This window comes from Anomaloglossus baeobatrachus, chromosome 9 (assembly GCF_048569485.1).
Source record: "Anomaloglossus baeobatrachus isolate aAnoBae1 chromosome 9, aAnoBae1.hap1, whole genome shotgun sequence".
In the NCBI taxonomy this organism is placed as follows: Eukaryota; Metazoa; Chordata; class Amphibia; order Anura; family Aromobatidae; genus Anomaloglossus; species Anomaloglossus baeobatrachus.
The window spans coordinates 51240377-51255437 of NC_134361.1; the positions used below are offsets into that span (position 1 = coordinate 51240377).

The 15061-nt window shown below is 51.5% G+C and overlaps 1 protein-coding gene across 1 annotated transcript in view; it reads left to right on the forward strand.

Moving 5' to 3' along the window:
* The window catches only part of LOC142251165 (fibronectin type-III domain-containing protein 3A-like), a 184852-nt gene that overhangs the window by 112545 nt on the left and 57246 nt on the right, over positions 1–15061 (forward strand). The window contains 2 exon segments of the mRNA XM_075323707.1: positions 13677–13851; positions 13969–14055. Of these exon segments, the coding sequence (XP_075179822.1) occupies positions 13677–13851; positions 13969–14055 (262 nt within the window).

Sequence of the window (15061 nt, forward strand, 5' to 3'; positions counted from 1 at the left end):
TCAGAGAGGCAGTCCAGAATCACCATGCTTGTCCAGATAAGCGTTTTTCTAAGCGCCTTAAGGATACACGTTATCCCTTTCCCCCTGACGTGGTCAAAAGTTGGGCTCAGTGTCCCAAAGTGGATCCTCCAATCTCCAGACTGGCAGCTAGATCCATACTTGCAGTGGAAGATGGGGCTTCACTCAAAGATGCCACTGACAGGCAGATGGAACTCTGGTTGAAATCCATCTATGAAGCTATCGGCGCTTCTTTTGCCCCAGCGTTCGCAGCCGTATGGGCGCTACAAGCTATCTCAGCAGGTCAAGCGCAAATTGACGCAGCCACACGCAGGTCCGCGCCACAGGTGGCGTCCATAACCACTCAGACGTCGGCATTTGCGTCTTACGCTATTAATGCTGTCCTGGACTCTGCGAGCCGTACGGCGGTTGCAGCCGCCAATTCGGTGGTACTCCGCAGGGCCTTGTGGCTATGGGAATGGAAGGCAGATTCTGTTTCCAAAAAGCGCTTAACCAGTTTGCCAATTTCTGGCGACCGATTGTTTGGCGAGCGTTTGGATGAAATCATCAAACAATCCAAGGGAAAGGATACATCCTTACCCCAGCCCAAACCGAACATACCCCAACAGAGGAAGGGGCAGTCGAGGTTTCGGTCCTTTCGGGGCGCGGGCAGGTCCCAATTCTCCTCGTCCAAAAGGCCTCAGAAAGATCAAAGGAACTCTGACGCATGGCGGTCTAAGTCACGTCCTAAAAAGGCCACCGGAGGTGCCGCTACCAAAGCGGCTTCCTCATGACTTTCGGCCTCCTCACTCCGCATCTTCGGTCGGTGGCAGGCTCTCCCGCTTTTGCTACGCCTGGCTGCCACGGGTAAAAGACCGTTGGGTGAGAGACATTCTGTCTCACGGTTACAAGATAGAGTTCACCTCTCGTCCCCCGACTCGATTCTTCAGGTCATCCCCGCCTCCCGAGCGAGCCGAGGCTCTTCTGCAGGCGCTGGGCACTCTGAAGGCAGAAGGAGTGGTGGTCCCTGTTCCTCTTCAGCAACAGGGCCACGGTTTTTACTCCAACTTGTTTGTGGTCCCAAAGAAGGACGGGTCTTTCCGTCCTGTCCTGGACCTGAAACTTCTCAACAAACACGTAACGACCAGGCGGTTCCGGATGGAATCCCTCCGCTCCGTCATCGCCTCAATGTCCCAAGGAGATTTCCTTGCATCGATAGATATCAAAGATGCTTATCTCCACGTACCGATTGCTCCAGAGCACCAGCGCTTCTTGCGCTTCGCCATAGAAAACGAACACCTGCAGTTCGTGGCACTGCCGTTCGGCCTGGCAACAGCCCCACGGGTTTTCACCAAGGTTATGGCTACTGTAGTAGCGGTCCTCCACTCTCAGGGTCACTCGGTGATCCCTTACTTGGACGATCTCCTGATCAAGGCACCCTCTCAAGAGGCATGCCAACACAGCCTCGACGCTACTCTGGAGACTCTCCAGAGTTTCGGGTGGATCATCAATTTTCCAAAGTCAAATCTGACACCGGCCCAATCGCTCACATACCTTGGCATGGAGTTTCATACCCTCTCAGCGATAGTGAAGCTTCCGCTGATCAAGCAGCGGTCACTACAGACAGGGGTACAATCTCTCCTTCAAGGCCAGTCACACCCCTTGAGGCGCCTCATGCACTTCCTGGGGAAGATGGTGGCAGCAATGGAGGCAGTTCCTTTCACGCAGTTTCACCTGCGTCCTCTTCAATGGGACATCCTACGCAAATGGGACAGGAAGCCGACGTCCCTCGACAGGAACGTCTCCCTCTCTCAGGCGACCAAAGCTTCCCTTCGGTGGTGGCTTCTTCCCACTTCATTATCGAAGGGGAAATCCTTCCTACCCCCATCCTGGGAGGTGGTCACGACGGACGCGAGTCTGTCAGGGTGGGGAGCGGTTTTTCTCCACCACAGGGCTCAGGGTACGTGGACCCAGCAAGAGTCCTCGCTTCAGATCAATGTTCTGGAAATACGGGCAGTGTATCTTGCCCTGAAAGCGTTCCAGCAGTGGCTGGAAGGCAAGCAGATCAGAATTCAGTCGGACAATTCCACAGCGGTGGCATACATCAACCACCAAGGTGGCACACGCAGTCGGCAAGCCTTCCAGGAAGTCCGGCGGATTTTGATGTGGGTGGAAGCCACGGCCTCCACCATCTCTGCAGTTCACATTCCAGGCGTGGAAAACTGGGAAGCAGATTATATCAGTCGCCAGGGCATGGACGCAGGGGAATGGTCTCTTCACCCGGACGTGTTTCAGGAGATCTGTTGCCGCTGGGGGGTGCCGGACGTCGACCTCATGGCGTCCCGGCACAACAACAAGGTACCGACGTTCATGGCACGGTCTCAAGATCCCAGAGCTCTGGCGGCAGACGCCTTAGTTCAGGATTGGTCGCAGTTTCAGCTCCCTTATGTGTTTCCTCCGCTGGCACTGTTGCCCAGAGTGTTACGCAAGATCAGGGCCGACTGCCGCCGCGTCATCCTCGTCGCTCCAGACTGGCCGAGGCGGTCGTGGTACCCGGATCTGTGGCATCTCACGGTCGGCCAACCGTGGGCACTACCAGACCGACCAGACTTGCTATCTCAAGGGCCGTTTTTCCATCTGAATTCTGCGGCCCTCAACCTGACTGTGTGGCCATTGAGTCCTGGATCCTAGCGTCTTCAGGGTTATCTCAAGACGTCGTTGCCACTATGAGACAGGCTAGGAAACCAACGTCCGCCAAGATCTACCACAGGACGTGGAAAATTTTCCTGTCGTGGTGCTCTGCTCAGGGTTTTTCTCCCTGGCCTTTTGCCTTGCCCACTTTTCTGTCCTTCCTTCAATCTGGACTGGAAAAGGGTTTGTCGCTCGGCTCCCTTAAGGGACAAGTCTCAGCGCTCTCTGTGTTTTTCCAGAAGCGCCTAGCCAGACTTCCACAGGTACGCACGTTCCTGCAGGGGGTTTGTCACATCGTTCCTCCTTACAAGCGGCCGTTAGAACCCTGGGATCTGAACAGGGTGCTGCTGGTTCTTCAGAAACCACCATTCGAGCCAATGAGAGATATTTCTCTCTCACGCCTTTCGCAGAAAGTGGTTTTTCTAGTAGCAGTCACTTCACTTCGGAGAGTGTCTGAGCTAGCAGCGGTCATGCAAAGCCCCTTTCCTGGTTTTTCACCAGGACAAGGTGGTTCTGCGTCCGGTTCCGGAATTTCTCCCTAAGGTGGTATCCCCCTTTCATCTCAATCAGGATATCTCCTTACCTTCTTTTTGTCCTCATCCAGTTCACCAATGTGAAAAGGATTTGCACTTGTTAGATCTGGTGAGAGCACTCAGACTCTACATTTCTCGTACGGCGCCCCTGCGCCGCTCGGATGCACTCTTTGTCCTTGTCGCTGGCCAGCGTAAAGGGTCACAGGCTTCCAAATCAACCTTGGCTCGGTGGATCAAGGAGCCAATTCTCGAAGCCTACCGTTCGGCTGGGCTTCCGGTTCCCTCAGGGCTGAAGGCCCATTCTACCAGAGCCGTGGGCGCGTCCTGGGCTTTGAGGCACCAGGCTACGGCTCAGCAGGTGTGTCAGGCGGCTACCTGGTCAAGCCTGCACACTTTCACGAAACACTATCAGGTGCATACCTATGCTTCGGCGGATGCCAGCCTAGGTAGACGAGTCCTTCAGGCGGCGGTTGCCCACCTGTAGGAAGAGGCCGTTTTACGGCTCTCTTACGAGGTATTATTTTACCCACCCAGGGACTGCTTTTGGACGTCCCAATTGTCTGGGTCTCCCAATGGAGCGACAAAGAAGAAGGGAATTTTGTTTACTTACCGTAAATTCCTTTTCTTCTAGCTCCAATTGGGAGACCCAGCGCCCGCCCCTGTTTTTTTGTGTACACATGTTGTTCATGTTGAATGGTTTCAGTTCTCCGATATTCCTTCGGATTGAAGTTACTTTAAACCAGTTTATAATTATTTTTCCTCCTTCTTGCTTTTGCACCAAAACTGAGGAGCCCGTGGGAGCACGGGGGGGTGTATAGGCAGAAGGGGAGGGGCTTAACACTTTTAAGTGTAATACTTTGTGCGGCCTCCGGAGGCATAGCCTATACACCCAATTGTCTGGGTCTCCCAATTGGAGCTAGAAGAAAAGGAATTTACGGTAAGTAAACAAAATTCCCTTCATTATTATTATTATTATTATTATTAATAATATTATTATTATTAGTCCCGTAGTGATAATCTCTTGCTGCTAAAACATTTTTTTTTTTTTACTTTTTTAAATAGTGACACATCACTGCCCCTATGTCATGCTGCACTGAGTACATTGCAAATACTTGCTAGCAGGTTCCCTTTAAGGATAAAGACATGTCATTGTTACAACTGATTTATACATTTCCAAGAGTAATAACTGAGGGTGCAATTAAGGCTGGTTTCACACTACGTCTTTTTAACATCCGTTGAAAACGTTATTTTAGCGGAAGTACGGATCCTGCTTTTACAGCAAATAACGTATGCAAACGCATATGTTATTTTGCAGGATCCTGCACTGGATGTTTAGGGGCAGGCATTTTGGAGTCATGTGATCGGGAGGGAGGGGAACTAGACTGGGAGGAGGCTTCTGACAGCTGCAGACGCTGGTAACCAAGGTAAACATCAGCCTTGGATACCCGATATTTATCTTGGTTACGAGTGTCTGCAGCTGCTAGGAGCAGGGCTGCCTGCACGCGTAACCAACGTAAACATCGGGTAACTAAGAGAAGTGGTTACGCAATATTTACCTTGGTTACGAGTGTCCGCAGCTCTCAGGTGGGGGAGAGGGAGGGGAGGAAGGGGGAAAGACAGAGATAGAGAGAGAGAGGGTGAGGGAGGGAGGAGGAGAGAGACAGATCACGCGAGACTGGTTCTGGGCATGCTCAGTACTTTCTGGGCATGCTCAGTACAAAAGCAGGATCCTGTCTATCAGCACGCCAGCGTTCACCTGCGTTCGCGTGCGTTATAGTGCGGATCCGGTGACTTGCAGTATTTTGACGCAGCTCAAAAACGCTACAAGTAGCGTTTTTGAAACATGTTAAAAAACTGCAAGTCACCGGATCCGCACTATAACGCACGCAAACGCAGGTGAACGCAGGTGGACGCGAGTCCATTGCAAATGCATTGAAATGAAAACGCATTTGCACTGGATCCGTACTTCCGCTAAAATAACGTTTTCAACGGATGTTAAAAAGACGTAGTGTGAAACCAGCCTAACCCCTACAACCCAGGGCCGATTTTCAGTTTTTTGTTTTCATTTTGTCCTCTCCTCCTTCCAAGAGCCATAACTTTTTTTTTTTCATTTTCCTTCAAAATTGCCATATGAGGGCTTGTTCTTTTGTGGGATGAGTTGTACTCTTGAATTAAACCATTAGTTTTACCATGTAGTTTACTGAAAAATGGTAAAAAAAAAAAAAAAAAAAAAAAAAATCCAAGTGTGATGAAATTGCAAAAAAAAAGTGCAATCGCACCATTATTTATTTATTTTTTTTTTTTACTTACCATGTTCACTATATGGTAAAGATGGCCAGGCATTATGATTCCCCAGGTTGGGATGAGTTCGCAGATACCAAACATGTACAGTTCTACTTTCATCTGAGTGGTGAAACAAAATATTCAGAATTATGTAAAAAAAAAAAAAAAAAAAAAAAAATAACAAAAAAATAAAAAATTACGCTTTTGTCACCATTTTCCGAGACCCGTAGCGTTCTCATTTTTCGGGATCTGGGGCTCAGTGATGGCTTATTCTTTGCGTCCTGAGTTGTTGTTTTTAATCATACTATTTTTACCTAGATGAGATGCTTTGATTGCCTGTTATTGCATTTTAATGCATTGCTGCGGTACAAAAAAAGCAAAAAAACCCTTAATATTGGTGTTCGGAATTTTCTCCTCACTATGCTATTTACCAATCAGATTAATTGGTTTTGTATTTTGATTGTTGTTGTTTTTATTGTTATTTCTTTGTCGCTCCATTGGGAGACCCAGACAATTGGGTGTATAGCTTCTGCCTCCGGAGGCCACACAAAGTATTACACTTAAAAGTGTAAAGCCCCTCCCCTTCTGCCTATACACCCTCCCGTGCATCACGGGCTCCTCAGTTCTAATGCTTTGTGCGAAGGAGGCACACATGCACGCATAGCTCCACTGTTTAGTCAGCAGCAGCTGCTGACTATGTCGGATGGAAGAAAAGAGGGCCCATACTAAGGGGTCCCCAGCATGCTCCCTTCTCACCCCACTCTTGTCGGCGGTGTTGTTAAGGTTGAGGTACCCATTGCGGGTACGGAGGCTGGAGCCCACATGCTGTTTCCTTCCCCATCCCCCTTAGGGCTCTGGGTGAAGTGGGATCCTAATCGGTCTCCAGGCACTGAGACCGTGCTCCATCCACAGCCCCTGGGGATTCTGCTGAATATCGTCAGGGACAAGGCCCTGCTACTTTGAGGTACTCTGTGTCCCCGTGCTGACCGCGCACAGACACACTGCAGCACTGCTGGGTGTGTTAGTGCACCGGGGACGGCGGCACTGACCGCGCTTGTGCCATTACACACTGCAGCGTAGCTGGGTGTGTTAGTTGACTGGGGACTGCCGCGCTGACCGCCGCTGCCATTTTTACACTGCGGCGCGGCTGGGACTGTTAGTGCGCCGGGGACTTCCGCGCCGACCGCGCTTATACGCCGGCCGCGCTTATCACTTTAGTCCCCGGCTTTTGCGGCCTAGTCTCACTGTTTCCCGCCCACAGGCCTGCCAGTCAGGGGAAGGGCGTGACGCTGCACAGGACGTCAGCGCTGAGAGCTGGAGCATGCTTTGCATACTCCACCCCTCTCACTGAGCACAGTGGGGACGCCGGATTCCCGCACTTTCTAGGGCACGCCCACGACCCCCTCCTCTCCACAGGACGCCGGCAGCCATTCCTGTCAGCTTTTCTGTTGCTGGAGAGGGGAGACCAGCTCTGGGGGTCCCAGACAGGGATTCTGGTGATCACATAAGCAGCACCTGAGGTGCTGACCCCACTAGTGCCGAAGTGTACATATATATTTATATTCTTCTATGCTATACATTGCACTGTACGGTCGCACTATTGATTTTTGGCTATATACCCTCCTGGATTGCTCAGAGGAGATAATAGCATGTTGTCCCCGAAAAGCAAGGGTGCCAAAGCACAGGTTTACTATGCTGCCTGTACCGCATGTACGGCTATACTACCGGCAGGTTCCACAGACCCTCATTGTGTGCAATGCACGGCCCCTGTAGCACTTACTAAGCCGGAGCCTCGGCTAATGGTGGCCCAGGGAGACCCACCTGTTAACACTGTCCAGGTGACGGGGACGGAGTTGGCAGTTTTTGCTGATAGACTTTCTGAGACTATGGCTGGGATACTCGAAACCTTGCAGTCCAGACCGGTATCTCAGACCATGGGCACTGTTGAATCTTGCACCCTGGTCCCCCCCGTTGGACCAACAATGTGCTCCCGGGGTGTCTCATAGGTCCCAGGGTGAAGGCTCTGACACGGACCGCAGTCCCAGACCTCCTAAGCGGGCTCGCTGGGAGCTTCCCTGGACATCATCACATTGTTCAGGGTCTCAGCAACTCTCTGTATGATGAAGCGGAGGTAGCTGATCAGGATTCTGATCCTGAGGCCGCTCTCAACCTGGATACACCTGATGGTGACGCCATAGTGAATGATCTTATAGCGTCCATTAATCAAATGTTGGGTATTTCTCCCTCAGCCCCAACGGCTGAGGAGTCAGCTTTTCAGCAGGACAGATTCCGTTTCAGGTACCCCAAGCGTACATTGAGTACGTTTCTGGACCACTCTGACTTCAGGGAGGCAGTCCAGAAACACCGAGCTTGTCCATAAGCGTTTTTCCAAGCGTCTTAAGGATACACGTTACCCTTCCCCTCTGACGTTGTCAAGGGCTGGGCTCAGTGTCCCAAGGTGGATCCCCCCAATCTCCAGACTGGCGGCTAGATCCATAGTTGCAGTGGAAGATGGGGCTTCATTCAAAGATGCCACTGACAGACAGATGGAGCTCCGGTTGAAATCCATCTATGAAGCTATCGGCGCGTCTTTTGCTCCAGCATTCGCAGCCGTATGGGCACTCCAAGCGATCTCAGCGGGTCAAGCGCAAATTGACGCAGTCACATGTACGTCTGCGCCGCAAGTGGTGTCTTTAACCTCTCAGACGTCGGCATTTGCGTCCTACGCCATTAATGCTGTCCTGGACTCTGCGAGCCGGACGGCGGTTGCGTCCGCCACTTCGGTGGCAATACGCAGGGCCTTGTGGCTGCGGAAATGGAAGGCAGATTCTGCTTCCAAAAAGTGCTTGACCAGTTTGCCATTTTCTGGCGACCGCTTGTTTGGTGAGCGATTGGATGAAATCATCAAACAATCCAAGGGAAAGGACACATCCTTACCCCAGGCTAAACCGAACATACCCCAACAGAGGAGGGGACAGTCGAGGTTTCGGTCCTTTCGGGGCACGGGCAGGTCCCAATTCTCCTCGTCCAAAAGACCTCAGAAGGATCAGAGGAACTCCGATTCATGGCGGTCTAAGTCACGTCCTAAAAAGACCGCCGGAGGTACCGCTACCAAGGCGGCTTCCTCATGACTTTCGGCCTCCTCACGCCGCATCCTCGGTCGGTGGCAGGCTCTCCCGCTTTTGCGACTCCTGGCTGCCACAGGTAAAAGACCATTGGGTGAGAGACATTCTGTCTCACGGTTACAGGATAGAGTTCAGCTCTCGTCCTCCGATTAGATTCTTAAGAACATCCCCGCCTCCCGAGAGAGCCGATGCTCTCATGCAGGCGGCGGGCACTCTGAAGGCAGAAGGAGTGGTGGTTCCGGTTCCTTTTCAGCAACCGGGTCACGGTTTTTACTCCAACTTGTTTGTGGTTCCAAAGAAGGACGGGTCTTTCCGTCCGGTCCTGGACCTAAAACTGCTCAACAAACACGTAAAAAACAGGCGGTTCCGGATGGAATCCCTCCGCTCTGTCATCGCCTCAATGTCCCAAGGGGATTTCCTGGCATCGATCGATATCAAAGATGCTTATCTCCACGTGCAGATTGCACCAGAGCATCAGCGCTTCCTGCGTTTCGCCATAGGGGACGAACACCTTCAGTTCGTGGCACTGCCTTTCGGCCTGGCGACAGCCCCACGGGTTTTCACCAAGGTCATGGCAACGGTAGTAGCGGTCCTCCACTCTCAGGGACACTCGGTGATCCCTTACTTAGATGATCTGTTTGTCAAGGCACCCTCTCAGGAGGCATGCCAACACAGCCTCAACGCTACTCTGGAGACTCTCCAGTGTTTCGGGTGGATCATCAATTTTCCAAAGTCAAATCTGACACCGGCCCAATCGCTGACATATCTTGGCATGGAGTTTCATACCCTCTCAGCGATGGTGATGCTTCCGCTGAACAAACAGCGGTCACTGCAGACAGGGTTGCAATCTCTCCTTCAAGGTCAGTCACACACCCTGAAGCGCCTCATGCACTTCCTGGGGAAGATGGTGGCAGCAATGGAGGTAGTCCCTTTTGCGCAGTTTCACCTGCGTCCTCTTCAATGGGACATCCTACGCAAATGGGACAGGAAGTCGACGTCCCTCGACAGGAACGTCTCCCTCTCTCAGGCAGCCAAAGATTCCGTTCGGTGGTAGCTTCTTCCCACTTCATTGTCGAAGGGGAAATCCTTCCTACCCCCATCCTGGGCGGGGGTCACGACGGACGCGAGTCTGTCAGGGTGGGGAGCAGTTTGTCTCCACCACAGGGCTCAGGGTACGTGGACTCAGCAAGAGTCCTCCCTTCAGATCAATGTTCTGGAGATCAGGGCAGTGTATCTTGCCCTAAAAGCTTTCCAGCAGTGGCTGGAAGGCAAGCAAGATCCGAATTCATTCGGACAACTCCACAGCGGTGGCTTACATCAACCACCAAGGCTGAACACGCAATCGGCAAGCCTTCCGGGAAGTCCGGCGGATTTTGATGTGGGTGGAAGCCACGGCCTCCACCATATCCGCAGTCCACATCCCGGGCGTAGAAAACGGGGAAGTAGTCTTTCTCAGTCGCCAGGGCATGGACGCAGGGGAATGGTCCTTTCACCCGGACGTGTTTCAGGAGATCTGTTGCTGCTGGGGGAGGCCGGACGTCGACCTAATGGCGTCCCGGCACAACAACAAGGTCCCGGCATTCTTGGCACGGTCTCACGAGCACAGAGCTCTGGCGGCAGACGCCTTAGTTCAGGATTGGTCGCAGTTTTAACTTCCTTATGTGTTCCCACCTCTGGCACTGTTGCTCAGAGTGTTACACAAGATCAGGTCAGATGCCGCCGCGCCATTCTCGTCGCTCCAGAATGGCCGAGGAGGTCGTGGTATCCGGATCTGTGGCATCTCACGGTGGGCCAACCGTGGGCACTACCAGACCGACCAGACTTACTGTCCCAAGGGCCGTTTTTTCCATCTGAATTCTGCGGCCCTCAACCTGACTGTGTGGCCATTGAGTCCTGGATCCTAGCGTCCTCAGGGTTATCTCAAGAGGTCATTGCCACTATGAGACAGGCCAGGAAACCAACGTCTGCCAAGATCTACCACAGGACGTGGAAGATATTCTTGTATTGGTGCTCTGATCAGGGAGTTTCTCCCTGGCCATTTGCCTTGCCCTCTTTTCTTTCCTTCCTTCAATCCGGATTGGAAAAAGGTTTGTCGCTCGGCTCCCTTAAGGGACAAGTCTCAGCGCTCTCTGTGTTCTTTCAGAAGCGCCTAGCCAGGCTTCCTCAGGTACGCACGTTCCTGCAGGGGGTTTGCCACATAGTCCCTCCTTACAGGCGGCCGTTAGAACCGTGGGATCTAAACAGGGTTCTGATGGCCCTTCAGAAGCCACCTTTCGAACCTTTGAAGGATATCTCTCTTTCTCGCCTTTCGCAGGAAGTGGTCTTCCTAGTTGCGGTCACATCACTTCGGAGAGTGTCTGAGCTAGCAGCGCTATCATGCAAGGCTCCTTTCCTGGTGTTTCACCAGGACAAGGTGGTACTGCGCCCGGTTCTGGAATTTTTTTCCGAAGGTGGTATCCACCTTTCATCTCAATCAGGATATCTCCTTACCTTCTTTTTGTCCTCATCCAGTTCATCAATGTGAAAGGGATTTGCATTTGTTAGATCTGGTGAGAGCTCTCAGAATCTACATTTCCCGTACGGCGCCCCTGCGCCGCTCGGATGCACTCTTTGTCCTTGTCGCTGGTCAGCGTAAGGGATCACAGGCTTCCAAATCCACCCTGGCTCGGTGGATCAAGGAAACAATTCTCGAAGCCTACCGTTCTTCTGGTCTTCCGGTTCCCTCAGGGCTGAAGGCCCATTCTACCAGAGCCGTGGGTGCGTCCTGGGCTTTGCGGCACCAGGATATGGCTCAGCAGGTGTGCCAGGCGGCTACCTGGTCGAGCCTGCACATTTTCACCAAACACTATCAGGTGCATACCTATGCTTCGGCGGATGCCAGCCTAGGTAGACGAGTCCTTCAGGCGGCGGTTGCCCACCTGTAGGAAAGGGCCGTTTTATGGCTCTATTACGAGGTATTATTTTACCCGCCCAGGGACTGCTTTTGGACGTCCCAATTGTCTGGGTCTCCCAATGGAGCGACAAAGAAGAAGGGAATTTTGTTTACTTACCGTAAATTCCTTTTCTTCTAGCTCCAATTGGGAGACCCAGCACCCGCCCTGTTCCCTTCGGGCTGTTGTTTCTTCGTGTACACATGTTGTTCATGTTGAAGGGTTTCAGTTCTCCGATAATTCTTCGGATTGAATTTATTAGCTTTCCTCCTTCTTGCTTTTGCACTAAAACTGAGGAGCCCGTGATGCACGAGAGGGTGTATAGGCAGAAGGGGAGGGGCTTTACACTTTTAAGTGTAATACTTTGTGTGGCCTCCGGAGGCAGAAGCTATACACCCAATTGTCTGGGTCTCCCAATTGGAGCTAGAAGAAAAGGAATTTACGGTAAGTAAACAAAATTCCCTTCTTTTGTTATTTTTAATATTTATTATTATTATTATTATTATTATTATTGTTTATTATTGTTTATTATTTTCTCAATGGGGCAAAGGGGGGTGATTTGAACTTTTTTGGGTTTTTTTTTTTACTGATTTTACCAGTCTTCCTAGGGGACTTTCATGCAGTGTCCAATCGCTTCTCCTGATCAGATCGATGCTGCAGCATCCCTCTGATTAGGAGAAATGCTGTGTTCCTCTTAGTGCTAGCGCCCTGCTGGCATTCACAGGAAACACGTCGTGACAGTGACAGGGGTCATCAGCTGACACCGCACAGTCATGCTATAACCCCACTTGTGCCTCGTGATTGCGTCACGGAGCCACGGATGGTAGTGGGGAACAGCATGATCCCTGCAGCAGCACTTTAGATCTTGCTGTCGGAGTTGACAGCGCGATCTAAGGGGTTAACAGGTGTGGATGGATCTCTGATCCACCCACGCTGTTAGACGCACACGTCTGCTAATCAGATCAGGAGACGTGTGGGGATTACAGGAAGCTTGCCTCGGTAATTGGAGGGAGGCGACATAGGAGTGGGAGGCATTAACGGATATACAGTGGAACCTCGGTTTACGAGTAACTTGGTGTGCGAGTATTTCGCTATACGAGCAAAGCTTGCTGTAAATTTGTAACTCAGTTTACGAGCAATGCTTTGCTGTACGAGCAAATACTCACCGCACGCACTTCCGGTTCCGTACTTTCACTGTGCTGTGACCCGCTCTTGCAGTCCACACAAACACACACATGCACACACACACATATATTATGCTCACCTTACCTTCTGTTCCATCGCCGGCCTCCCGTTTCTTGTAATTCGCCGGTACAGGATGTGTATCGGGTGACCATCGCGACGATGGAGGAACTTCCGCTGTCAGCCGCTTCTCAAAGTCAGCGCGGTGGCCAGTCAGAGGCAAGCGGCCCCTGCCTTTGATGTCAGCGCTCTGGCAGCGGAAGCTCCGGCATCGGTCTCGATGGTTACCCAATACACATCCTGTACTGGGAGGTTGGCGATGGAACGGAAGGTAAGGTGAGCATAATGTGTTTGTGTGTGTTTGTGGGTGTTTGGGGGGGGTGTGTGTGTTTGTGGGTGTGTTTGGGGGGGGTGTTTTGGTGGGGGGTGTGTGTGTTTTGGGTGGGGGTGGTGTGTGTTTTGGGTGGGGGTGTGTGTGTTTTGGGTGGGGGTGTGTGTGTTTTGGGTGTGTGTGTGTGTGTTTTGGGTGTGTGTGGTGTGTGTTTTGGGTGTGTGTGGTGTGTGTTTTGGGTGTGTGTGGTGTGTGTTTTGGGTGGGGGTGGTGTGTGTTTTGGGTGGGGGTGTGTGTGTTTTGGGTGGGGGTGTTTTGGGTGTGTGTGGGTGTTTTGGGTGTGTGTGGAATGGCACAATAGGGGACCAGGATAGGACATTGCACAAGTTGTGGAGCGAATTGTCTGCGCTTCCATTATTTCCTATGGGAAATCTTGCTTTGCTAGACGAGTAACTTGGTTTACAAGCACAGTCCCAGAACGGATTGTTCTCGTAAACCAAGGTTCCACTGTATTCGTGAAACTTATCGTCCGTCTTCAAGTGTGTTCTTTTTTTAATACTTTCCCGACATTTTTGCTATGGAGCTGTTTGTGTTCCTCTTTCAGTGGTTTCAGTGAAGCAGTGGTCTACTACACCGCAGGGAGCGTGCCACCGGTGCCCTCACCGCCAAGGCTCAGGCAAGCCGGCATTACCTGGCTGTGTTTAGAATGGAGTCCACCGAATGACATGCCCTCAGATGAAACACTAACCTATGTCCTAGAAATGGAGGAGGAAGGCTCGGTGAGTGCTCCTCACTGATCCCCATGCAAGGTTCATGCTGTGCATCTGCACATACATTGCTGTCTTTTGTTGCAAACCGTCACCATTAATTTTTCACCATTTTTTTTGATTTCCAAGGGTTATGGCTTCAAGCCTAAACAGAACAGTGAAGACCTCACATGCACTTTACGAAATCTGAGAAGGAATACTTCATACAAGTTTAGGGTAGGTTGTGTGAGTGCGGCTGCTTAGCATTTGGTAGTCTATATTATTGTGCAATCTTCAGTCTATACTGATGTGTCATGTAGACACGCGAGAAGATAATGGAAATCTGACCAGTGATTTCAGAGAATACACGTGACTTTGGGGGTTGAGGTTCGGGCTTTGGTGGAAAAACATAACTTGCCGCACACACTCCCCCAACCATGTCGGAATGGACTTTGTGCACTGAGCACAGTCATAGGGAAAGGGAAAGAGCCTTACCCACCTATTCCCACATCATTGGAAGCTACAATTATCCAAAGTGTCTAATGTGCTGAAATTTTCAGATTTCCTATAACTGAAACTAAAGGGTTGAGTCGACCTCTGAAAAACCGTCCCATAGCATTATCCTCCTCCACCAAACTGTACAGTGGGCACAATGCAGTCAGGCGGGTAACATTCTACTGGCATTTACCAAACTCTGATTCGTCCACCAAATTCCAGGTAGAAAAGCGAGAGCTGTCACTGCACAGAACATGTCTGCTCCAGAGTCCAGTGATGGTGGATTTACACCACTCAATCCAACGCTCAGCATTGTGCTTGGTGATGTACGGCTCGGCATTGTGCTTGGTGATGTACGGCTCGGCATTGCGCTTGGTGATGTACGGCTCGGCATTGCGCTTGGTGGTGTACGGCTCGGCATTGCGCTTGGTGGTGTACGGCTCGGCATTGCGCTTGGTGATGTACAGCTCAGCATTGCGCTTGGTGGTGTACGGCTCGGCATTGTGCTTGATAATGTACGACTCGGCATTGCGCTTGGTGGTGTACGGCTCGGCATTGCGCTTGGTGGTGTACGGCTCGGCATTGCGCTTGGTAATGTACGGCTCAGCATTGTGCTTGGTGGTGTACGGCTCGGCATTGTGCTTGATAATGTACGACTCGGCATTGCGCCTGGTGGTGTACGGCTCGGCATTGCGCTTGGTGGTGTACGGCTCGGCATTGCGCTTGGTGGTGTACGGCTCGGCATTGC